General features: G+C 35.3%; 1 protein-coding gene across 8 annotated transcripts in view; it reads right to left on the minus strand.

The window, feature by feature from the left end:
* Window positions 1-25,879, minus strand: part of MTDH (metadherin) — a gene marked incomplete at its 5' end in the record, with an annotated part of 55,099 nt that overhangs the window by 6,676 nt on the left and 22,544 nt on the right. For 2 of the 8 annotated variants that reach the window (XM_082364335.1, XM_082364332.1), the window contains 8 exons: window positions 1,991-2,098; window positions 6,894-7,018; window positions 13,024-13,122; window positions 15,310-15,399; window positions 17,954-18,190; window positions 19,544-19,609; window positions 21,008-21,184; window positions 21,906-21,990. In XM_082364335.1, the coding sequence (XP_082220461.1) occupies window positions 1,991-2,098; window positions 6,894-7,018; window positions 13,024-13,122; window positions 15,310-15,399; window positions 17,954-18,190; window positions 19,544-19,609; window positions 21,008-21,184; window positions 21,906-21,990 (987 nt within the window). Of the gene's footprint in view, window positions 1-308; window positions 353-1,990; window positions 2,099-6,893; window positions 7,019-13,023; window positions 13,123-15,309; window positions 15,400-17,953; window positions 18,191-19,543; window positions 19,610-21,007; window positions 21,185-21,905; window positions 21,991-25,879 lie in introns of all 8 variants that reach the window. The other 6 variants (XR_014236521.1, XM_082364333.1, XM_082364334.1 and 3 more) reach the window with 6 other exon arrangements.

Below are 25,879 nucleotides of genomic sequence, written 5' to 3' on the forward strand. Positions count from 1 at the left end.
CTGCTTTCCTCAGGGATTTAAATCAACTGTGAATTAAAAAACAACACACTCACATCCCCAAATGGGAACCATTTAATTTACTAAACCAAACAAGTATTTTTTTCCTTTTAGAAAAAGTACACGGGGAATTAGGTGCTACTTTAAGACTTTAGAAATAGCATTTCACTTAATGACTTCTTCAAGGAATGAAATATTTATAGGTAAGTGCATTTTCTAGATAAATTAAGCTTACACAGTAGAAAGGACACAGATAGGAATTTCAATTTTGGCCATGCCACAACCTAGCTAAGTCAAGGACAAATGCTTACATCAAGGACAAATCTTTGATTTCCCCAAACTGCAGTTTCCTCAACTGTAAAATAAAATTTGTGTAGATAATTTTTATGGTCTTTTCCAAGTTTAAACATTTCCATTCTTAGGTCTTCAAACTTTTTAAAAGACATTACGTGCTTAGGTATGTGAAATAAGTATGAATTAGAATATATTAAATAGGACTATCATTGTGAATGGTAAGGAAAAAAAAAATTCCAAAACGTAATCATTTATGCATAGGCTACTCTGTGCTATACACTTTACACAGAACTTCATGGATATCTCATTTAATTCTCAAAGCAACCTATGCAGTTAAGGAACTTGTGCAAAATACAACAAACAAACAAAAAACAACGCAGTAAATGGCAGAACTAAAATGTGAATACACATCTGACTCTAAAACCTGTATACTTATTCACTATATTTAAAAAACAGATCAAACATTTTTTTAAAAGGAATATCAGAATACCAAAGGAACTTTCACAATTTAATGACCTTTGCCAATTAAGTTGAAATTTAAGGAATACATCTACCCCACAAAATTTCCTTGAAAAGGAACTCACCTAATCTACAAGCCAGAAAAGCAGTATTAGTAAAGGCCATAGTATGAATCACAGAAATCCAGAAAAAGTCTGGCTAAATGGATTTCAGATAGTATTACTAACAAAGTATGGCTATCAATAACATTTCTCATCAGCTAGTTCAGCTAACAAGAAAAGCACACCTACTATATAGTTTTTGCTTTTATGTCCATTGATCTTAGTTATGCTAACCTTAATGCCCACCTATTATTACTGAGAAAAAGCTAATATTGATAATGGATTGGTATCATTTATGAAGGGTTGTGCTTCGCACAACAAAACAGAACTGAACACACACTTCTTTACACAGTCATGCAGAAATCTGTTCCAAATAGAATACGTAGGAAAAGTACAATGTAGCCTATCCTCTAGAAGTTTTGGTCATCGCCTACATTGAAAGGAATGAAGACAATCAGCCACATGGTTATAAGGAAGAAATAAGATTTTCATAAGTTGTAATGTAATAGTGATAATGCTTTCAAAAACAAATCCATGCGTATTTCTAGTAATCTAGTACATTTGAAATTAAAATATCTTTGTTTTCCTCTATATAATGATCTAAAAATACTTTCCCAGATAGGAAAGACCAAAGAAAAGAAAAGGAAAATGCAGGAGTGATATAAATAGAAAGTTTCTGTTAGAAGCCAAAAAATCAGGAAAGGATACCAAGTGGAACAGCCAGCAAACTCAGAGTCAAGGGAAAGACTCCACTTGTTATGCGCATGGTTCTCCTAAATGTGCTAAAATTCTAATTTGCTAAATTCCATTACTCAAAGAATTTCTTTCTGTATGTGTGAAATACTGTACCCCCTGTTCCATTTCATCATAATATAAACTAAAATGCATCTAATTTAGAATTTTAGTTATTTGCTTTTGGTTTATACCTTTGATATTTTCTTTAGAGCAATAACATTTTTATTACAGCATGACATATAAAATCTTTAAAACATTCTATGACTTTTCAAATGCTTCTCAAGTAAATTTGATGTCTCACATGGTGTCTTTATACCTCTACACTTTCTTAGCATCTGCAAATCATCTTTTCACAAGTCAGCAGTAGGCGCTTGATGAATGATGTCTGTTGTTTTATACTCTACCTGTGCAGGAGAGTTATCTTCACCTTGCTTCTTCTTTTTCTTTTTTTTCTTTTTAGATTTCCCTGTTGGAAGAGCTCCCTCTCCCTTTTCTTTATCATCATCTGAAACCTGATGTTAAAAGCAAAAATACTGAAGTGAACCAACTGGTTAAGTTTTCATTATTCAGAAAATTATTATGAAATAATTCATCAGGTGCAGTCTTTTTCTCCCAAATTCTGAATAAGAATTAGTAACAATAAAACTGATCTGAAATCACATACTCAAAAAATAACAAAAGTGCATGGAACTTCACTCTTCTATTACGATAAACCCCTTTTCGTACATCTTTCATCACTCACTACATGATCAATTAGACAGCTGTGCAAACCTTGGTTTTTAAAAACTCGTTTCTTAGGTAATTTATTTTATTTAAACACAGAACTATTTGCATTAAAATTGAACTTGACCCTGTTAAGAGAATGACAAGCTACAGAGTAGGAGAAAATATTTGTAAACCACATATCCAACAAAGGACTTGTATCTAGATTATATAAAGAACACTCAAAATTCAACAGTAAACAAATAAACAATCCAATTAGAAAGTGTGCAAAAGATACGAACAGACATTTCACAAAAGACATTAGAAATGTTCTGTATCTTGACTGTATCAATGTCAATGGCCTGATTTTGACACTGTACTATGCTTTTGCAAGATGTTACCATTGGGAGACACTGGGTAAAGGGTACAAGGGATTTTTCTGTATTATTTCTTACAAGTACATGTGACTCTGGGACTTCCCCGGTGGTCCAGTGGGTAAGACTCCGTGCTCCCAATGCAGGGGCCCTGAGTTCGATCCCTGGTCGGGGAACTAAATCCCACATGCGGGCCACAACTAAGAGGTAGCATGCCGCAACCAAGAAGCCCACATGCGGCAACTCTGAGCCTGCATGCTGCAACTAAAAGATCCTGCATGCCGCACTGAAGACCCAGCACAGCCTAAATAAATAAATAAATAAATAAATATTAAAAAAGTACATGTGACTCTATAATTACCTCAAAAGAAAAGAATTAAACAAATTGAATTTGAGAAGGAATGTCATTGAAAGTAATATTCTGCATGACAAGAATAGCAAATTAGAATTGTTAAATTAGTATGAATGATATTTCTTCACACATACCATATAGCTGAGTTTTCTATGGAAAAGTGCTTTTAGCTTATTCTGTACAGATGACAGCCAAGATTCTTAGACTCTACTTAAAGGGAGAGATGATATAGCTAACTTGCTATTTCTCTGCTCAGCACCACAGTCATCAGGATGATTTTGGAGGTCTCATGAACCATCAAAGAGTTTACAGAAATTACTAGCAGATGGAAAAACAAAACCAAACCAAATCCTGCACAAATCCTGCTAAACTTAGCTAAGAGACTTTCTGTCCAAGTTGGTTGCTAGTTGTGGAGAAACTTCCACAGAAGTTTTTACCATAGGCTCACAATGATTAAAATGTCATATGAAAAGATGTATCCTCTGAAGGATATTCAGGTCACAAGGACTCTGGTCAGTCTGCTTCTCAGCCAATTTATAATCCATCCATACTGTCTATGGCTGCTTTTGCACTAGTGCATGGCCTTTTAAATAAAAGTTTGCTGACCCCTGCACTAAAATCTCTCCTATCATTAAAATACAAACGACCCCAACAAAACCCTTCGTCATACTACAGTTTGCTGTTATCCACTACTTCTCCATCCATACCCAAACTTGCTTAAGAAAAAAAATCTTTTTAAAAAAATTATTTATTTATTTATTTGGCTGCGCCAGGTCTTAGCTGCAGCATGAGGGATCTAGTTCCCTAAGCAGGGATTGAACCTGGGCCCCCTGCATAGGGAGCGTGGAGTCTTACCCACTGGACCACCAGGGAAGTCCCAAGAAAAAAATACCTTATTATTTTTTAAGCATCATTTTACTCAACTTACTCCGACTGGCTACTAGAGTCCAAGGTTTCTAATGAAACTGCTCTAAATTACCAGAGAGCAAATGTCTCAGCCTCTGTGTCCCAGAACTCTCCTCCCTCAGTTTCTTTCACGGGCTTAAAACTTGGGAGTTCCCCAGATTTCTATGCTCATTACATTGCTCTTTTCAACTCTATAAAATTTTCTACACATTTCACTCACCCTCAAAGTTTTAACAACCATATACTAATAACTTCCAAATACAAATCTTCTCCCAAAGCTTTAACCCGTTGCAACCAACTTTTCTTAGGCCTATCTACAAAACACCTTGCATCTAACACATCCCAAACTGAACCAACGATCTTTCCCCCAATTAAGTAGCTTTTGCTTTCTCTGTTGGGAGCACCACTTTCACCATCCCAGTTACCTAAGCTACAATTCTGGAAGTCATTTTTGATGATTCTTTCTCCAATCAATTCTAACCATATGTTCTGTTGATTTTGCTTCAATTTATTTTTCAAATCTGTCCTCTACTCTGTATACCATTCTTACCACTACTGTACAGGACTACTAGAACAACCTCTAAACTGGTATTCCTGCCTTTATTCTCATTATGCCTCCACTCCTTTTTCTACATTAATTGCCAGAGTAGCCAAAACAAAAACAAAACCCAAAGAACCCACAAAAACAAAAAAACCCCAAATCAAACCAAAACCAACCAAACAAAAACACCAAAAACCAAAAAGCACACCACTTTAGATTAAAATTCTTCCATTATTTATAGGACAAAATCCAAGTCTTTTTTTAAAAATTAATTAATTAATTAATTTATGGCTGCATTGGGTCTTTGTTGCTGTGCACGGGCTTTCTCTAGTTGTGGTGAGTGGGGGCTACTCTTCATTGTGGTGTGCGGTCTTCTCTTTGCGGCGGCTTCTCTTGTTGCGGAGCATGGGCTCTAGGCGCGCGGGCTTCAGTGGTTGCAGCACGCGGGCTCAGCAGTTGTGGTTCATGGGCTCTAGAGCGCAGGCTCAGTAGTTGTGGCACACGGGCTTAGTTGCTCTGTGGCATGTGGGATCTTCCCGGACCAGGGCTCGAACCCGTGTCCCCTGCATTGGCAGGCGGGAAATCCAAGGTTTTAAACATGACATTCAAGGGCTTGTAGAACCTGGTTTCTGCTTCCCTTTCCAATCTCATTTCTGACCACTCTTTGCTACACATTCTGCTTTTACCTCTGGGATGCCTTTGCTAAAATGCCGAAGTGCTTTCATAATACCTAACACATTATAACATTACTTTTATCTTCCAGTGTGCCTGTCTCCCTCCTCTCCTCCCTAACTAGACTGTAGGCTCCTCGAAGGCAGTAATTGTGTCTTGTTTCTCTGTTAGCACAATACCTGACCCATGGCAGATGCAATTAATGTCTGTTGAATAATAATGGCCCTAGTATCTTCAGAGCCTCTCTGACTTTTCACCCTTCTTTCTATAACCAACCAGTAGAAAAGTTCAATCAGTAGCTTAATGTCTCTTGTAAATAACCACTTCCATTTACTTTTCAAAGTTATCAACTTAGTTCATTATCTCCTCCTGATTCATGCAATCAAAATAGTACAAAATAGCCTCCCAAACCAGTCTTCTCATTTTTGTTATATCCAGCCTAATTTTTCTTTTTCAAAAAATTTATTTATTTATTTATTTATTTAGGCTGTGCCGGGTCTTAGTTGTGGCACACAGGATCTTCGTTGCAGCATGCAGAATCTTTTTTAGTTGCGGCATGAGTGATCTTTTTATTCTTTTTATATATATATATATATATATATATATATATATATATATATATATATATTTATTTATTTATTTATTTATTTGGCTGTGTTGGGTCTTAGTTGCGGCACGCGGGATCTTTGTTGTCGTGTGCGGGATCTTCGTTGTGGCACACGGGATCTTTTTTTAGTTGTGGCATGCGGGACCTTTAGCTGTGGAATTTGAACTCTTAGTTGTGGCATTTGAACTCTTAGTTGCGGCATGTGGGATCTAGTTCCCTGACCAGGGATCGAACCTGGGCCCCTTGCACTGGGAGTGCAGAGTCTTAGCCACTGGACCACCAGGGAAGTCGCGGCATGCGGGATCTTTTAGTTGCAGCATGAGGGCTCTTAGTTGCAGCAAGCATGCAGGATTCTAGTTCCCCGACCAGGGATCAAACCCGGGCCTCCTGCATTGGGAGCTTGGAGTCGTACCCACTGGACCACCAGGGAAGCTCCCAGCCTAATTTTTCTAACCCTAGCAATGATTAGGTTATCCCTAGTTTAAAAGCTGTCAGTAGGTTCTCATTACTTCTAGAATTCCATAAAAATGTGGCAAGGTATATATATCACTCATTTCATCTATTTATTCATTTACTGAATGTGAAGCATGTTTTGTAGCTCTAGTTTATAGAGCTACAAAAATAAAAACTTCACGGTCCCTTTCTTTAAGGAATGAAGCCTAGAAGGGGAAGACTGACATACAAAAACAATTGATCCTACCACCAACTGATTCCACACGTGTATTATACCTCTCCACCAAACATGTTACTTTCCTGCCTTGGTCCCTTTTTCATAAGGTTCTCAGTCTTATCTTGCTATGAAGTTTTCCTTAATTTTTCATTGAGAACCAATCTACTCTTCTCTAAACACACTAAACAGTTGGTAGGCTGTTATAATAATTCTGATGAGGACAGGAATTGTGCGTTTTTTTTTTCTTATCAGTATATAATAGTGCTTTCCACATAGTAGAATCCTCAATAATTTGTGGAAAGAAGAAACAGTAATAGAGAGAAGGCATGCGGACATAAGATGACTGAAGCAAATATGATTAGAATGTCTCTCTGAAGCAACTCTACCCCTGGATATATTTGTAATACGGAATGTAACCCTTAATAATTCCAGTACAGTTGACTGCACAGAGAAATAAACATACCCACCAATCCCTTTACTCACTTTTTGATCATCAGGAATTGGTTCCTGGGACTTCTGCAGTGAAGCTCTTTCTTCACCTACCCAATTTCCCCACTCTTCTGCTGGCGCATTCCAATCAGAGCTGGGATCAGCAGAAGACATACCATCTAAAATTTAACAGTGTGAATTAGGCATCTGTCATTTCTGCCAAAAACTAAATGCAAAACCCAAAATTCCTTATGTTGAACTAAGCTGTAATTTTAAACCACTGCTCTTCTTCCTCCCAAGTACATTTTAAGAGCTAGGAAAAATACCCAATAACATGACGGTAAAAACCTTTACCCAACTTCTGCTGGGCACATCATATGACTAGATGGAATGTCTAAGAAACTCCAGAAAACTTATGAATGAACCATTTATTCCACTCTCGCTACTTCCTTTATTATCAAAGGAAGTTTATCCCCTGAATTTGCTTTCTTTTCACTGTTTATGTCTAACTTCGTCTAGGACTTGGTCATTTTTTCTGATTCTTCCCCTCAGGGTATAAAATGAGTCAGTCTCTAAGAGTAGTGCCAAAATCACGCTCCTCCCCTCCTTATGAACTGTTTAAGATTAGGTTCTTCTTCAAATTCACCAAGTCATGCAAAATAGTCAACCTCTTCTTTTTCTCCTCTTTTTTAAAAAACACTTTACCTTCTTATATTTTTTCAGATTATTCAATGGTACTTTTATCTTTCCAAAATATGTGAGTCACTTTCAGGGCTTCTATCACCCTCTTCTCAAGAATAATTTTTTTTTTTTTTTTAAGAATAAATTTCTAATCTAGACTTCCAAATTCTTTCACTCTAGGAAGCACTGAATTTTCACCTCCTTTGGGAAGCTATCACTGGCTTATTCTAAAAGAGAAAAACAATCTTTGGCTTTACCCTGGTTAGATAAGTAGCTCTCAAAATTAATTCTTCCCTCCTCTCCCTGGACATCATACACATCCATATATACATCTATAATAACTACTTAATGTTAACATAACAGAAGTTAGGCTTTATTTCTAAATGGTTAACAAGTCATTCTAACATTGCTCTTTATTGAAAAAAAATCCAACCTTTCCCCAATTAACGCCAAATGCTACTTTTACCAAATATTAAATTCTTAAATATATACTTCAGTCTGTTTCTGGAATTTCTGTTCCAGTCATCTATTCCTGTCATACAAAATATAACTTGTAATACATTTTATTATCTAGAACAACAAATCTGCCTGCATTACTCCTATTTTCTTCACTATTCTTATTTTTCCACATGAATTCTATTATTTTTGTTTAGAGGGGACGTATTATTATACAACCTCATGAAGACTTTTAAAAAAATCTATGTTTTGGATAAATATATTATGATCTGGGAAAATGCTCATAGAATAAAAATCATAGACAAAATTGCCTGTGCAACATGATCCCAAATTTATAAGAGGAAGAGATAAAAGAAAAGAATACATTAATAATAGATACATCTTAACAATGGAGTTATAGGAATTTCATCTTATTAAGTACTTATTAAATACTAGAACTTGAGCTAGACAGGTAACAGAGGTACAAAAATGAGTATGAAATAATCCCTCCCCACATGGAGCTCACTGTCTACTCAGGGATGAAGATAAGTACAACAATTAAGTACAGAGTGACAGATTCTGTCATGGGAAGTGCGAAAAGGGAGAAGAGGGGCTAAACCAGTAGAGGATGGGGAGAGACTGAAAACATCATAAGCAAGAATTCATGGTCCAGTAGAGGAAAAACATGGAACAACTGAGTACAAGTGTGAAATGTGTTACAAAAAAGGAAGTCCCTTCCTATATTTCTAAATTTACTACCATGAGCAGGTATCCAGAGCCAGTATTACATAGTAACAGCATAGAGGTTAAGAGCATGGACCTCAGAGTCAAACAGACCTATATCTGAATATTGCTCTACCACTTAATAACTATGTGATTTTGGTCAAATGTCTTAATCTTAATTGGCTATGTACCAACTTCATAGGATTGTTGAAAGGATTATATTAGATACATGTAAAGCAGTTCAGAGCAATGCAGTAAGTGCTCAATAAATGGTACCTACTGCTTTTAATATATCACTGATGACATTAACAATAGAAAGACAGTTTCTAAGCTATCAGGCATACACAATTAAGAATTTATTTCTCACAATCCTGATAAGTCTCTCCATAAGATACACTTGGTTATGTTTTAATGTAGAAGTCATTTTTATAAGTAAATATGTATGTAGCATGAGACCTCCGGTACTAGAAGTATGGGACTTCCCTGGTGGTCCGGTGGGTAAGACTCTGTGCTCCCAATGCAGGGAGCCCGGGTTTGATCCTTGGTCAGGGAACTAGATCCTGCATGCACGTCGCAACTAAGAGTTCACATGCCACAACTAAGAAGTCCGTATGCTGCAACTAAAGATCCCACATGCCGCAAGGAAGATCCCGAGTGCCGCAACTAAGACCCAGCACAGCCAAAAAAAAAAAAAAAAAAAGTATCTAGTAGATGTCTGGAACCAACCGCTCATCTTACACCAAGCATTTATTAACAATATTATTAGGAGATTTGAATGCCAAAGCTGTCAATTGTTTTGCTTAAACCTCACAAATAAGACACCCAGATTTGGAAAATTGCTGTCCATAAGCCAGGTCTCTTAGGGCTTCCTGTCGGAAAAAAACCTTTGTCAAAAAAAAAAAAAAAAAGTTTAAGGAAGTGAATGGGCACTATTTAACATACAAACTCTTTTCTTAATAAATATGGTGGTGGTGGTGGGGGGGGTTAGGGATAAAAATCTAGTAAAGTACTCGGTAAAATTATCTTTTTTTGTAGAAGTCTTAGACAGCCATAAAGTTTGAGGAGTAACTGTAGCCTATGTTTCAACTTCTATCAGAACATTAATAGAAGCATAAATCTCTACAGGCTTTATAAAGCTTTATGGTGATTTTTCCACGTTTATTGATTTCAGGTTGGTTTTTATATAATTTTTAAATTAACTGGGATCAAATAAAACTACTCCCCCCCGCCGCCCCTCACCCTCGACCTATGGGATTTTAGTTCTCCGACCAGGGATCTAACCGGGGCCCTTGGCAGTGAAAGTGCAGAGTCCTAACCAGGGAATTCCCCAAATAAAATTACTTTAAATCAACAGATCAATCAACTAAGCCTAAAAATTGTCACCAGGAGACAACGCATAATTCTTAAGGTTCATGGGCCTCATGAACCTTAGTTTATTAGCACCAAGTATACATATACTTGGTGCTAATAATCTTCTTAGTTTCCTGGAAACTATGTAGTACAGTTTCATTCATAGCATAGTTCCCTCCATTTATAGAGTAATTTCTCATTTCTTAAAATTCTCCCATTAGTTTGCCAAAGTCTTTCCAAAGAGCTTTGTATTAGCTGTCTTTTCAAAATGGTAAGGCATTTGTCTCTCCATTGAATTTGCTTGTGAAATAATGTTTTAGGTTTAAGCATCCCATAGCTATTTTCCTTTTTATCTCAGTAAGAAAATGGTTGTCAGCTGTTTCTGGTCAGAACTTAACTCAGCATTAACTTTAATAAAATAAAACAAATATGACAGAAAGAATTTCTCCAGTGTTTAAACAGATAATTTACAAATTAACCCCACTGAGTAGACTAATTATGCCCCTAGAAGAATATCATCAATAGCATCACAGCACTTACTGAATATTTACCATGTATCAGGCAGTGTTCTAAGGGCTTTATAAATATTATGTCACTTAATCCTCTCAACAAGTCTGTGGGGGAAGAAATATTATATTTACAGATGATGAAACTGAAGCACTGAAAAACAATGAAGCTAAGATTCGAACCCAGGTAGTCTGTCCTCAAAGCCCATGCTCTCAACCCATTCACTATGCTGCCGTTAATTCTTTCACCCTGGTGTGCCAACAAAAACAAAATTCTATTCAAAATCTGACTTTTTACAGGGGTTGTGATGATATTGTTCCTTTATGGTCAAGATAATTGAATGATTAACATCTGTCTTTAAAAAACATTACCTTCTGTACTTTAGCATCTTTAACTTTATTTAAAAATTGTTTTTGGTCTCAATGCGCGGCATTCGGGATCTTAGTTACCCAACCAGGGATCAAACCTGTGCCCCCTCCAGTGGGAGCGCAGAGTCCTACCCACTGGACTGCCAGGGAAGTTCCAGCATCTTAACTTTATATTCAAGTGCTTGGGTAAATTCAATGCCTTTCTGCTAGATAATGATGTTTATGCCTCAAACCAGAGGGTCAATATATTAATCATATCACATTGTTAAATGTAAAGATAGTATATATATACTTTGTGGATTAGTAATCTCAAATACTTCATGCATTACTATAAATTTAGAAGGAATAACTAAATTCACTGAGTACCAAAATTAGCGACATTAAAGAAGATAACACAAAAAATAAAATTCACAGAGAAAATGAGGTTAAAGAGTAACTTTGGACTGAAAAGACTGCCAATACAGCATAACAAACAAAAAAGGCGTTCTGATACTTATTACTTAAGTACAGAGTCCCATGGATATGTTTATTTCAGTCTCTTATTTATCAGCCAATTGTGTTTTTCATTATCACAAGAATAAAAAGATAAAAGTAGAGCTATTCTTTCCAAGCAAGGAAGCCTAGAGCCCTGTTTGCTCCATTTTCCTCAGCTTCAACCCACAGCTGCCCAAGACACCTCAGTGCTATTTTCTTACAATCACTCCTCAATTCTATTTTGCACATAGCAGATCATTCTTCCGGAAGTACACTGTTTCCTCCCCCGCCCCCCACAAAACAGTGCTTTCACATCCTTGTAATACTTTGTATTTATCTGATACTTTATAATTTTCCAAGAGCTTTCATGTTCATTCCCTCATTAAAACCTCACAACACTCTATGGAAGTAGATAGGAAAGATTATTTGCTCTGTTTTACAGGTCAATTAATCTAGATTCCAAGATAAGTGACAAAGTCCAAGACATATGAGGTACTACGCTTTAAAGTCAGGACGAGAACTGGGATCTACCTTCTGAACTAGTACTCTGACCCTTGGCTCCCTAATACTTAGCCAGCAATTCAAGGCTCTTCACAATATGGTCCTTCCTAATATACCTTTCCAATCTCACCTCCCTCAACTGTGCTTCAACTAATCTAACAGAGACTAGTCTAAGACTAATCTTTGGATTGTGTTGCAAGCATACCTTCATGATTACAATCATCATCGAGGCTGTACCATGCAGTGGTTAAGAACATGAACTCCGGGGGCCAGACTACCAAACTTTGATACCAGCTCCTCCACTTAACTGTGTGGCTGGGGAAGATTAGATAATTTTTCTTTACCTCAGTTTCTTCAACTGGAAAGTGTGGGAAAAAAATAATACCTACCTCACAGAATTGTACTAAACAAGCTAATAACATGCATAAGACTTAAACCATCTAGATCAGTGCCTGGCACAGTCAGGTGTTTGCTTTTATTATCATTATGACTATTGAACACCTGTGTATAAAACACTGCAGTAGGTACTGAGGATAAGGAAAGTCAATGAGAGTTCCTGTTTCCAGAGGGTTTTAAATTCTAAGATTTAATGTTGTGGGGAAAAAAAAAAAAAAAATCTGTCTTTTTTTTTTTTTTAAATGAAGATGGTATGAACTTTCTGAACATGAAAACCATATTCTTCTTTTTCCCTTCCTCTTTTTTTGTGACTCTTGCCTTTAACTTTCCTATGCTTCTACTGGAAATTAGACTAAGAAAATGGTTTTCTACCAATATAAAAACGTGCATACCTCATGAATTCAAAGCCATTCCCATATATTCTATTTACTCTATTATATTAAAACTAGGAAAAGAAATAGAACATTCATTTAAAACAATTTAAAAACTAGACAAACTACAGAGCAATTATAAGAAAACTTCATGTTTAAATATTGCCTCAATCATGAAAAGTGAATTTAGTTTTAATTCTACAGGTATTCAATAGTCAGTTTACAAGTAGTACACATTTGGTATTAAACTATATTACTATGACCTAAAAGGTGAAAAATTAGGATTAAAATGAAAACATAAAGCATGAATTAGGGTGCTAGAAAGAAAATTCTGAAAACAAAAACAAAAACAAACTGATAATTTTTAAAAGGACATACTTAACCCAGACCATTCATCATCGATATAGGGTTGATTACGGCTAACATCCCACTGATAATCAGAAGTGGTAGACTGAGAAACTGGCTCAGCAGTAGACCCTTAAATGAAAACGAATGCAATAAAATTAAAAATGGAATTTTCTACTGATGTTTCATAACAATAGTTCTATACTTTGCACACGAAGACTTAATTATTTTTTATTTCTCCTAAAAGGAAAACTGCAGACATTAGAAAAAGAGTTAAGATAAAGAAAAGCAGAATTGAGGGTAATTTTAGTTTAAGCACGATAATCACTGGATTGAATTCACTGATCAGAAATATATTTTTTCCCTAGTACCAATCCATTAGATTTTGTCTTTTATAATATATACTTCAAACCGGGTATCTACAAATTTCAAGAAGTCAAAGAAAGTTGTTTTATTTTTCTTCTTCATGAAAAATAATAAAGCATAAAAGAAATACTGGAAATTTCAGGGTATGCCTATATCCTTAGAACCCTGAAGGACACAACTAGAAAATGTCTGAGCTTGCTAGAACCTTCTGCCTAAGAAAAAATAAAAGAAATAGATGACTATCTAGAGAGGTGAGGCAGAAAGAAGCCAAAGAGAATAAGACAGTTGTGCTGGTGGTTTAGAGACCAAGGTAAGTTCAAGTGCACTTAAAAACAAGAGAATATTATCTTCTAAATGTTTTCCGTTTTTACTTTTTTGGGAGGTGGGGAATAGATGGGGTAAGTGGGGTCACACAGTCCTTTAGCAATATGATGAAAGCTGTGGTTGGACTACTGTCCAGGACTTACACAAAATTTTGCATATAGTTTTTGGGGCATATAAATTAAAGGATGCCAGGTCAAAAATCCTTGGCTCTATAGCCATAAATTCGTTTTAGAATAGAAATGTAAAGCAGTGGTTTTCCATCAGGTATTTATATACCCCAGACCTTCTGAATCAGAATTTGCACATGTTTTGGAGTCCTTCTTAGGTGACTGTGATATTCACTTTGCATTCAGAGCCAGTGATAAAGAAAGGGTTAAGAAGAATACCTGTTAGTATAAAAGACACTTCCCCTCACAAAAGTCCTTACTCACTTATAAATTTTCACTTGGTTATAGATGATCTTACTAGCCTTCCACTAATATGCTTGAAATATACTCAAAACAGTTATATATTTTAAATATAAATTTTGACAAATGGAGTAACCCTATAAAATTCATATATAAATAGCACATTAGCTGCTTAGAAAGACTACAGTAACACTGTTGCTATTTCTTTAGCAGCTTTCTCTGAATATATGAATAGAATAGCATCTGTGTTGTACAAAGTCACCAAATGAAGGAAGAAATTAACTTGTACCTCTGGAACTAAAATGTAGCCTATGAGACCAAGAGTTGGCAAACTACAACTCATAGGCCAAATCTAACCATCCCTTTTTTATATCGCCCATGAACTGAGAACAGTTTTTATATTTTTAAATGGTTGAAAAAAAAAATCAAAAGAACAATATTTCAGAACCAGACACACTCATTTGGTTTATGTATTGCCTCTAGCTGCTTTCCTGCTACAATGGCAGAATTAAGTAGTTGCAACAGAAGACAGTATGGCCCACAAAGCCTAAAATATTTGCTATTGGGCCCTTTACAGAAAAAGTTTGCTGACCTCTATTCTAGACTCGGTGACTCCAGACACTGTGGAACTACAAGATTAGTACTGGGTCCATGAATTCCAACGTGAACCAAACATTACAAAACTAAATGTGTCCCATGTTTACGTAGTATTTGTTAAGTATATATAGCGTCTATATTATTAATAAAAGGCATATCCATGTAAGTAATGCTGAATTATAGTAGTTTAGTAGTAATAATGAATTTTCTAACTCAACAGATACTCAGAGGGTCCACATAACCCGAAAGCTATAAACTCATGATGAATAAGGGCAGATAGAAATAAAATGCCAAACTGCAAGTAGAATTATGGTAGGGGTAAACTAGTAACAGAAGAGTGTCATGACCTTGAAGGGAAGGCCTTCTATTTGCATTCGTCTGTGTGCCAACACACTTTCAGTTAAGTTAGGCCACAGAATCTTCCGATCTCCACCACAGAAAGGAACTAAGCCACCTGCAGGTAAGAATTTAGGTCTTTCTTTATTAAGGCCTCTGCTACTTTATACTGTATATCTATAATTTATGTGGATAGCAGTACTTTGACTCTGATTATTTTTTCAAATAGCAAGTGCTAAAATTAAACAAATTTTTTTTGTTAACTAAATGAAAGACTGTTTTCACATACCAGAAACAGCAGAGTTAAGTGTGAGAGATGCAAAAGAAGCAGAATTCTGTTCAGAGGTATTCATTCCCCTATCCACACTAGACCAAGCAGCTGTTAAAATAAAGAACGTCACTTGGAACCTTCAATTTGCAATGAAACTTGAAAGATACGTACAGATTTATAACTATGATAATAATATTTAAAGATATCCTTAGAAATCAGAACCACCTAATATGGCAATAGCTACCATTTATTGAACGTCTATTATGTACTGGGCTCTTTACACCAACTACTTCTAATCCTTAGGGCAGCCCTGCTAGGCAAAGTGTCAGAGCAGTTAAGTGACCTGCTGACAGAAAACACCCGAGTCATGACTGGAACTTAAACCTACTTTCCAAGCCCATGTTCTTTCTCTACTATAGCAAGCTACCGGATCATCTACCACAAGTAAGCTACCAGTTTGGATCAGGCACTGAAACTTGGTACTTCACACTCATTATAGCCAATCCTTACAACTACTTGAATATGGGATTCACATAGGTTAAATAACTAGCCTAATATCTTAACAGTTTATATGTGGAAAAATAGGGATTCATACCAAATAGGTCTGTCTGAAGTAGGAACAAGCTCATTCCACTACACCATGATATCTTCTCAACATTTTAAAGCAATTGCCTACTTACGTATGAGTATTTTAAGGAACATATATACATCCATGAGACAAGTCACATCTGTCTCTTCTCAGTAACTCACTGCAAACCTCATTTAATATAGTTCCCTTTCAATTTCAATAAAGGTCCTAATCCATCTAGGCAGGAACTCTAATCTGCTGCTTTAAGTTTGTCTACAGCAACATTAAGCAAGTACTACCAACTAATTTATGTACTAATTATGAAAATGCTACATAGGTTTTATAAGTAAATTGCAAATATCTCAAAAGGTCATGGTTCTTAAGATTACTTGATAAAATTTGACCATTTCTTTTATTAAGTGTGAAAGGATGCTTTATAGCATAGAAATTTATGCTTTTATTACTGCTGAAAACGAGGCTAGGAATTTAGGAATTGTCTCTTCTTCCAAATAAATTTTGATATTTCTACACAATTTTTGGACATTGCAGGGGAAGAGGGGAGAACAAGCTGAAGAACAATATTAGCAAATGATATAGAGCCTGCTTCTTAGGGATGTTAGTCAACATAAGTTTTTCTAAGCTTAAAAGTGATGGGAAAAGCAAGTAACATGCGAAGAAACAGTTATTTCTACTTAAACACTAAAAACTCTGTAATGTCTATTGCTCCCCCAAACTAAAATAAACCAAGCAAAACATATCTGCAACAAGCACAACAGAAAAGATTATATGTTTAATGCACAAGGAATTACAACTTAAAGCACAAAAAACAGAGGCCATTACACAAATGGGCAAAGAACATGAATAGACAATTTACAAAAGAAACAGAAATGATCAAGAAAGTTGTGAAAAACACTCAACCTCATTAGTGATTTTAAAAAGTTAACCAAAACAATTTATGTATGTTTTCCTTATCAAATTAGAAAAGATTAAAAAAATAAGAATACTCAACCTTGGTAAGCATATGATAAATGGCACTCATACTGATGCTGACAGGATAAATTAGAACTCTCCTAGAAAATACTTTGACAACATGTCGTAGAGCACTGTAAACATTCATATTTCCTTTAATCCAATAATATCACTTCCAAGAATCTATCCTAAAGAAATAACCCCCAAACAAATATATTCAATGCAACGTCATTTACATTTCTTTAAAAAAAGAAGTTACTTCTCTGATAATAGGGGAATAGTGAAATAGTTTATGCTATGCTTACACAATGTATCACATGGTCATTAAATAAAATACTTACAGAAAGTAAAGAAAATGTTTGAGGCACAATATTAAGTGAGGGAGGAGGAACACAAAAATGCATGTATGATTTGGATTGTGTAAAAAAACCAAATGAAACCCACAGAATTGTACACTGGAAAAAAAAAAAAGGACCATAAGGAAATGTAAAAAACAGTGGTTGTCACTGGGTAATGTGATAACAGTGGGTTTTTCCTTCTCTTTTTGCAGTTTTCCATATTAAATATGGATTTCTTTTCTATAACACATGCACACACAAACACACCTGAAATTAAGTTGCTTTTAACTCGATGGCTCTCAACAGAAATAAGCTTCTCACTACTAGTCTTTATCTTTAGAATCCAGGGGAAAAATTAATTACAAACAGGCATTTTGTAGACTGTAAAATAGTACAGACACCACATTGATGCTACAAACTGTACCTCCATTTACTATTTTTATTTAAACTCAATAGTAGAACTGTTGAAATTAATCAAAAAGTCTGCTCACACATTACTCTTATTACATCACTAAAAACACACAATTATATCAGTTAGCTAAACTGATAATCAAATGTGATAAAAGCAAGTGAAAGAATTAAATAAAGAGTAAATAATAAATGCTATTATTCACTTATTTAGTTCCCATTTTGCTCCATGTGAAGGATCTGAGATGAGCTAATCTATATTCTTTCTGTATAGCATGACTAATTTTTCTACTAATGGATCTGTTTTTCATTCTTGGAAAATTTTAAATGTACCAGATAGGCATTTTAAACAAACTTAAAATTTTCTAACAGTTCTTACCAATGCCAGAAAATATTGATCGGTCACTCCAACTCCTTCCCCAGTCTTTTCCATTTGCATTAGCATCTCCACTGTCTTGACCCCAAGCAGATGGTTCGGTTTTCCTCTTGCCTGCAGAAGCAGGTGAAACAGAGTTCCACTTCTCCTCACCTGCACTGATCTGTGAGGAGAGTTTTACAGACTTTTCATTCCAGCCTCCTCCATTTACAGTGAGGTTTTCATTCAATCCTGAAGAAACTTAAAGAAAAGAAAATAAAGATTAAAAATCGATACACGACTCCTTGTTAAAACTGGGATATTTTCAAGTTTCTATAATTGCTTGATTTATATTTATATTTTTATTTATCCTCTAAATAGCTCAAGCTTTAAAGATAAAATGAAGAATTTAAAAAGTGACATGACCACCATGGATGACTTAATTTAAAAACTACGAGTAGGCTTGAACTTAATATATATACTAATAATGTTTTCAAAAGCAGACTGACTTGCTCAAAAGTACAAAGAAGAAAACACATATTCTGGTATACTCACCCACTAAGAACATAAAGACTTCTCCTTAGTTACATGCTCTTTCCTTAAATATTTATATATATATATATATCTATATCTATATATATATAAAATGTATAAGGCAGTGATTCTAAAACCTGGCTGCACATTAAAATCAAATGAAAAATTTCTTAAAAGTAGACACTGGTGCCTCAGCCCAAACCAATCAAAATCAGAATCTCTAGGGACAGAGTCCAGGCATCAGGATGTTTGCGTGTATACATTTATATGCAGGTATATGTACACATGTGTATGTATGTATCTGTGTTGTGTATATATATACACACATACATAAATACACATAGGTGTGTGTAAGTAAGTACATGTTCCTTTTTATATACGTGTGTGGTTTTCTAAGCTTCCTGGATGGCTGAAATGTGCAGCCAGGATTGAGAACCATGAGAATGAAGGAAGCTGACAGTGTTAAGAACAAGCCTGAAACGAGAAGGTGCTTCTTCATTTGTGAATTTACGTTTTACTACACTTTAGTTTTTAGGTAAGGTATATCATTCTCTACTTAATTCAATCTTTATCATAAACTAGTAAAAAAAATATATTTTCTGTTTGTGAAGTACTGTATAACTCTATACTATAGTCCATTTATTATGAAATATTTGATACTGTTCAGGAAGCAGTTTAGAAGATTATAGGTATTAAGCCTTCTTATTTAATTTCAGGGGTAAAGTCTTTTATCCCATATATGCCTATATCAAACCCAAGTCCAGAAAAAAAAAATCTTTTTCTCTGTTAGCTTAAACAATGCAAGCAAGAATCAAAATTGCATATAAACTATTAACTAAAAGAATGTTTTTACATATAGGGGAGAGGGAGAAACAACCAGAATATACCAAAGACTGTTAGAGTGATTTTTCTGTTTATCTATTTTCCAAAATCTCTGAACTGTGATTATGTTACTTTAGTAATTAAAATCATTTCTAAGCCTTTTTTTTCTTTCTGTGTCATTCATGTGAGGAAAGAGACATACATATAAGTTTCTATCTTGATGGGCCTTCAATTTAAGTTACATGTAATTTCTCTCACCCTGAAGTGTAGAATCTCCTTTTCCAGATTTAAAGTTGCTAACTTGAACATTTAGATGAGAATCACCTGGTTGAAATAGAAATAAAATTTATTTAATACTAAATAGGCCACTATGCACATTAAGTTAGGAGTAACATATAAATTAATTTTTACTAATTATTTATAATAAATTGTTCCTTTAAGTACTAAAGTCTTACACTAGAAAAGAGTCACTTTTTACTCACAACATATTTCACATGTTCTTAAGGAACAGAGTTCTCTAGTTATCATATTCTTAGTCAACTACAATGCCAAAAAAGGACCTGGAAAACTGCCCAAGTATATATAGAGTCTCCTGTTCTACAATGGTTATCAAGATTCTTTAAAGTAGGAATTGGAGAACTGGGCTCTGTAATTGGATTCAACTTTGCCACCTCTCAGCAATACCAGCTAGGTGCCTTTTCAACACTCCTGGAAGCAAACACATCAACTTAGAAGAATTTTGCCAATATTTGGAGCAGGACTTAGGAAATATGGCAAGCGGTAAGACTATATGTTATAACAAAGATACTATTTCTCTGACACTGAAAAGCATAATGATCACAATGTATCAAAAACCCAGCATGACATAGCATTCTGCTAGCGAGGAAGGCATGCACAAGACAGTGAAAAAGAGTCACCAACAGAAACACTACAGCATGGCTAATATGTGACAGTGAAAATGGATAAGCAGAAGTCACTGCTGTACCACAGCAATAAATTCCACCACATCATCAAGCAAAAAAGTAAAAGACACCAAGGCTAAGACAGAGGTTTGGAGACAAGTGGGAGGTGCTAGCAATTAATGAAAAGGTGAAGGAAGAAAAGTCAATGCCTGAAGCAAGATGAACAGCATCACTCCGTAGACTGATGTCTCCAGGGTAAAAATGATGGCAATGTAAGAACTACCAAGAAGCCATCAGTATTGGATAGTTTGAACATTTGAAATACTTGGGAAGAACATTAGCTCAATAATGTTTGCAGTTCCAGTCTAGCTTTATCAAACACCTATAGCATTCTCAAAAAGTTGGGGTGATAAGAAATGCAGATAGAACCTGCATTATCCAGAACATGCTTGTTTCATCTTGGAATGAAAAGAAAGGTGACAAGTCATTTCATTTAATGAATGTCCACTATAGGAAATGGAGATGTTAGGGAGTTGGGGCAAAGCAATACACATGAGAAAAAAGCAGCAATCATTTTCTCATGTGACAAAGCAGAAAGGCAATTTAATTTAATAGGCCATTCATTAGGCAGCATGTAACAAGTAACACTGCTGGTATCAGGTAAACCAATACGTGGTCCACAGTGCTCTCACGAAGAAGGGTATATCAGCACAATGATGTAAGCAGTTCAAAATAGCCAGATTTTGACGTAATGATATTTTGTACATCTGATTAAAAGGAGTTGGATTTGATGTATCACTCTTATGTTCCACTAATATACCTTTATTCTTCTTGGAACCAACAGGAAATGATGCAGTTGTAACTTGCTCGGTGGTAACTGTGATGGTATTTTCTATCCCAGGGATAGTTGAATCCAATGAACCAGAATCAGACTGCACCTTATCACGTTTACGCTGCTGTCGTTTCTCTCTGTGACTAATTTTAGTTTCCCAGGCTCCTGACATAGCCCCAGAAAAAAAAACGTTATTCAGTAAGGGGAAGACAAAAAAGTTGTAGTTTTGGGGGGAAAACATGGTGGTGCATCTGAAGTATCATAATAAATTTAGATATTAAACTAAAAACCAAGAGTGCTGATTATACTAATTTATCCTATGAATTTATTCTAATCTCGCTGTATTAGACAGCTAACTGCCATTATTTATTCTGGTAATTTTTATCAGATCTGTCATCTATGGTTTAGAAAAAATTGAAGTAAGTTATCTTGTATATTTTTTTATCTTGCTGGATAGTACTAGTAGGGGAGTGTTATATATACTTACTAATAAATGGGTTTATTAGGTGAGGACAATAAATGGCTTACTTAAGAATTTCGTACCCAGCCTTCTAGGGATGGTATATTTAAGAACAATGGGAAAAAAACCAAACCACGTTTCTAGGAAACAAAGACAAAATGAATGGCTTTTAAACTGCTCAAGATACTGAGCTAGACCTTAAATTTCAAGGCAGTTCTCTTCAAGGAAAGCATTGTTAGATCCTTAAATAATTTAGGGGAAAAAAGTGTCTCCTAACAATGTCACAGATGTGTACATTAAAATCTATAGTTATTAAAAAGAAGAGCTAGATAAAAGATTAAGCGAAACAAATGCAGCTTTTATATAATGCACCTTGGTAAAAAAGGATTAAAAATTTTTCTACAGTCCTTTCACTTGCTCAAGTACCTTCATCAACTTCCTTTCCATCATGGCGTGAACTGTTTTGCACTGCTTTAGCATCTGACTTTGATTTCTTCTTATTTTTCTTTGACTGAAAGTAAAATAGAATGTTACTTAATATTTCATTATGTTTTTGAAAAGGTAGGAGTCAGTAAAATACATAATGAAATGTATGATGCTGACAACCAAAAAAATTTGTTTGATTAAAAAACTTAACATATTAAATGGCAATAATAGTATGAGGTTACCATTTATTCAGTGGTTACTATATAAGTACGTTACATTCAATTCTTTATTCCTTAAAACAAGCTCACTAGAAAGGTATTATTCCCATTTTAGAGATTAGGAAACAAAGACTTAGAGATGTTAAATATTAAATAGGCTGTCTGGGTTGCATTAAGTTAATAAATTAGGAAATAGGTCTAACTGGCTCCAAAGTGTGTGCCCTTAGACATCATGCTATCCTAACTTACATCATAAATAAGGCACTATAACATGATGTTTTCAGAGCAATAAAACGAAAACCTATTGCTAGTGGTCAGAAGGAAAATGATGTACTGATTATTGGTTTTTTGATTTCGTAAAGCAGATTGTTGGCATACTCTTCGCATAACAAATTAATGAGTCAACTGTACAAAATAGACAATATTTTGTCAGTTTCCAAGCAGTGTGAAAATACCTAAGATTTGTATATGGTAGATGTATAGTAATTCATTAAAGAAAAAACACCTACACATGTACAAGATATGGACATTTTTGGAATGGCTTTCCAATTCCCTTCTGCTAACATTTTCTCCTCTCAAAAGTTTGCTAAAAACTTCATAAAGCCATGATTTCTATATTTAGATGTTTCCAGAAGAGAACTAATATTTAAAAATATAGATTTTATTTATACTTTGTATTCACTCATTTAACTATTTACCAAGATTGGCTATGTATGTATTATTGTGCACTATCTTAAAGTTAAGTTTACAACTAAAAAGAAATAGGGTAAGCAGTAACTGACAGTTTGAGTAAGCAATAAATGACAGCTAATTGCTTCTTATCAAGAAACTACTTGCAAATATTCTCAAGTGGCATGGGAATACATAAAAACTATTAAAATGTTTTCTTACGTTCCCCATAGTTGATTTGCATCTGTTTCTTTGCATGTTCTCATTATCATTAACATGTATCATGTTTAAGGTACTGGTTTATTACCTCTACCAAACCAGGCTCATATCCACTTAAAAAAAATTGAGATATCTTTTTCAGTGTAGTTCAGCGGTTTTCAGTATCTTCAAAGTTGCACAACTATCACTGGTATCTAATTCCAAAACATTTTCATCATCCCTAAAAAGAAACCTGGGACCCATTAGCAGTCACTCCCTACTACCTTTTCCCCACCGGCACCCACCACTAATCTACTTTCTGTCTCTCATATCCACTCTTAAGTAAAGATGTAACACACTGAGCATCTATCAGTTACAATCTAGAGCAAGGGTCAGCAACCTTTTTCTTTCTTTCTTTCTTTTTTTTGGCCGTGTGGCCTGTGGGATCTTAGTTCCCCAACCAGGGATTGAACCCACGTCCTCGGCAGTGAAAGCGCAGAGTCCTAACCACTGAACCGCCAGGGAATTCCCAGCAAACTTTTTCTATAAAGGATAAAACAGTAAATATTTTAGGCTTTGCAGGCCGTATGGTTCTATATGTAGCAACCAAATAATTCTGCTGCTGTAGCATGAAAGTAGCCATATACCATATATAATTAAATGGGTGTGACTGTGTTCCAGTAAAACTGCATTTCTAAAAATAGGAATCTGGCTGAATTTGGGGGTCAGAGTTTGCCAACCCCTGGTCTAGAGTAGTACTGTCCAACAGAATATAATGCAAGCCACGTATGTAATTAAAATTTTTCTAGCAGATATTAAAAAGTTAAAATATGTAACATTAATTTTTATATTTCACCCAACACATCCAAAATACTATCATTTCAAAATGTAATCAATATTAAAAACTATTAATAAGACAGTACAAAAAAGAATGTTAAATAGCCACATGCGGCAAACAGCTACTATATTGGACAGTGCACACCTACAGAAACTAACTAAAGTAAGTATCCCCGCCTTACAGATAAGGAAACCTGAGGCCATAAAGAGATTATATAAATTGCCTAAGATATAGTGTTAAGTGTTGAAACCAAGACTAAAAGCCAGTTCTGACTCCAGAGCCTTGCCTCACAAATACTTTCCTTTCTGACTCTCTACATATAATGCCAAATATAAATTCAATCATGTATTAGCTATGTGATTTAGGGTTGAATCACTCTAAACCCTTTTCCCCAACTGTCATATGGGACAAAAACTCCTACTAACTTCACGTAAGGTTCTTTTAAGGATTAAATAAGATGTGAAAGCAGACTGCTGACTACAAAGCCGCATGCATAAATCAGCTTATTTATTTATTTATTTATTTATGGCTGTGTTGGGTCTTCGTTTCTGTGTGAGGGCTTTCTCTAGTTGCAGCAAGTGGGGGCCACTCTTCATCGCGGTGTGTGGGCCTCTCATTATCGAGGCCTCTCTTGTTGCGGAGCACAGACTACAGACGCACAGGCTCAGTAATTGTGGCTCACGGGCCCAGTTGCTCAGCGGCATGTGGGATCCTCCCAGACCAGGGCTCGAACCCGTGTCCTCTGCATTGGCAGGCAGATTCTCAACCACTGTGCCACCAGGGAAGCCCCTAAATCAGCTTATTTTTAAAAGAGGGAAGCTATGGAAAAAGGACAGGAATTACATTCACACTGAAATATACTATGATTTGTCATTAAAATAAAATCTGCAGAAAAGGGAAATTATCTTGATTTAGGCTTCCATCTTGTTTGATTTTATACTATTACCTTTAAAAGTAACCTCACTTTAAAAGTAACCTCTCACTCAGATGAGACTTAGTAACATAATATACTATAAAAAGCTTTAAAGTAAATATGTATACACACTACTAATTGACCCAGCCATCCTACTGAGGTGAATGTCTTACTTCTGATCAGCTCCATTACAGCTAACAGTTGAAGGAAAACTGAGAACGTAAGTTCTGCCTTCCTGTTACCCATAGTTCTTCCCCCCCGCATTGTTGTCAGGCTTCACCATGGAGCTGGGTGGACTATTAAACTAGCCTCTCTTGAATGGTCTTCATACAGTCAAGATTTATTAAATACCTACTGTGTGTCAGACATTGTTTTAGGAGCTCAGTATATAGAACTAAATAAAACTTTCTACTTATGGAAAGTGTTCTATACTAATCTAACAGGAGAAACAGACATGTAAATGAGACATTAGGAGAAATTCTTAACTTCAAGGGCTTCCCTCCCATTGTTCATCTCCCAACATATCTATACCAGTCCAATTAATTTACATTCCCATTTAAAAAATCCCTATCATTTTCTACCATCTATAAAGTCTAATATAACTTCCTCATATGATACAGGTCTTCCACAAATTAATCTCAACCGTATATTCTTTTATTCACATATATAATCATTTGGTTCCAACACGACTGTCATCTCTAAATATTCTTGTCTTTGCCCAAACTTTACTGACCATGAATTTTCTTTCAAAATAAAGTACGGTAGCCTGGGTGCTTAGGGTGACTTTCTCTGTACCCTTTACCATGTACCCCCTCCCTCTACTGATGTCCAATGCCTAAAATGATGTGCATTATTTTTTCTTAACCCAGCTCAAGTTCCACCCCATTTGCTTTATCTCTGTCATTTTCCTCTCCCCAATTAATTAATTAATACCTTTTAACATCCTAAATAAGGATGCCAATGACTATATATAAAACATGAGTAAAGCTTAATATTTTGATTAAAAAACAGTATAAATAGAAAGCCTAATCTTTTCTTCCTTCATCCCAATGGATCTTCTTATGTATTCCAATTTGGAGAGTACAGTCTTTAAAGCACATGCTAAAGTAGTTCTAAGACTATGAATAATTTGCTCTCA

The sequence above is a fragment of the Balaenoptera borealis genome (genome assembly GCF_965194805.1).
Source record: "Balaenoptera borealis genome assembly, chromosome: 17".
In the NCBI taxonomy this organism is placed as follows: Eukaryota; Metazoa; Chordata; class Mammalia; order Artiodactyla; family Balaenopteridae; genus Balaenoptera; species Balaenoptera borealis.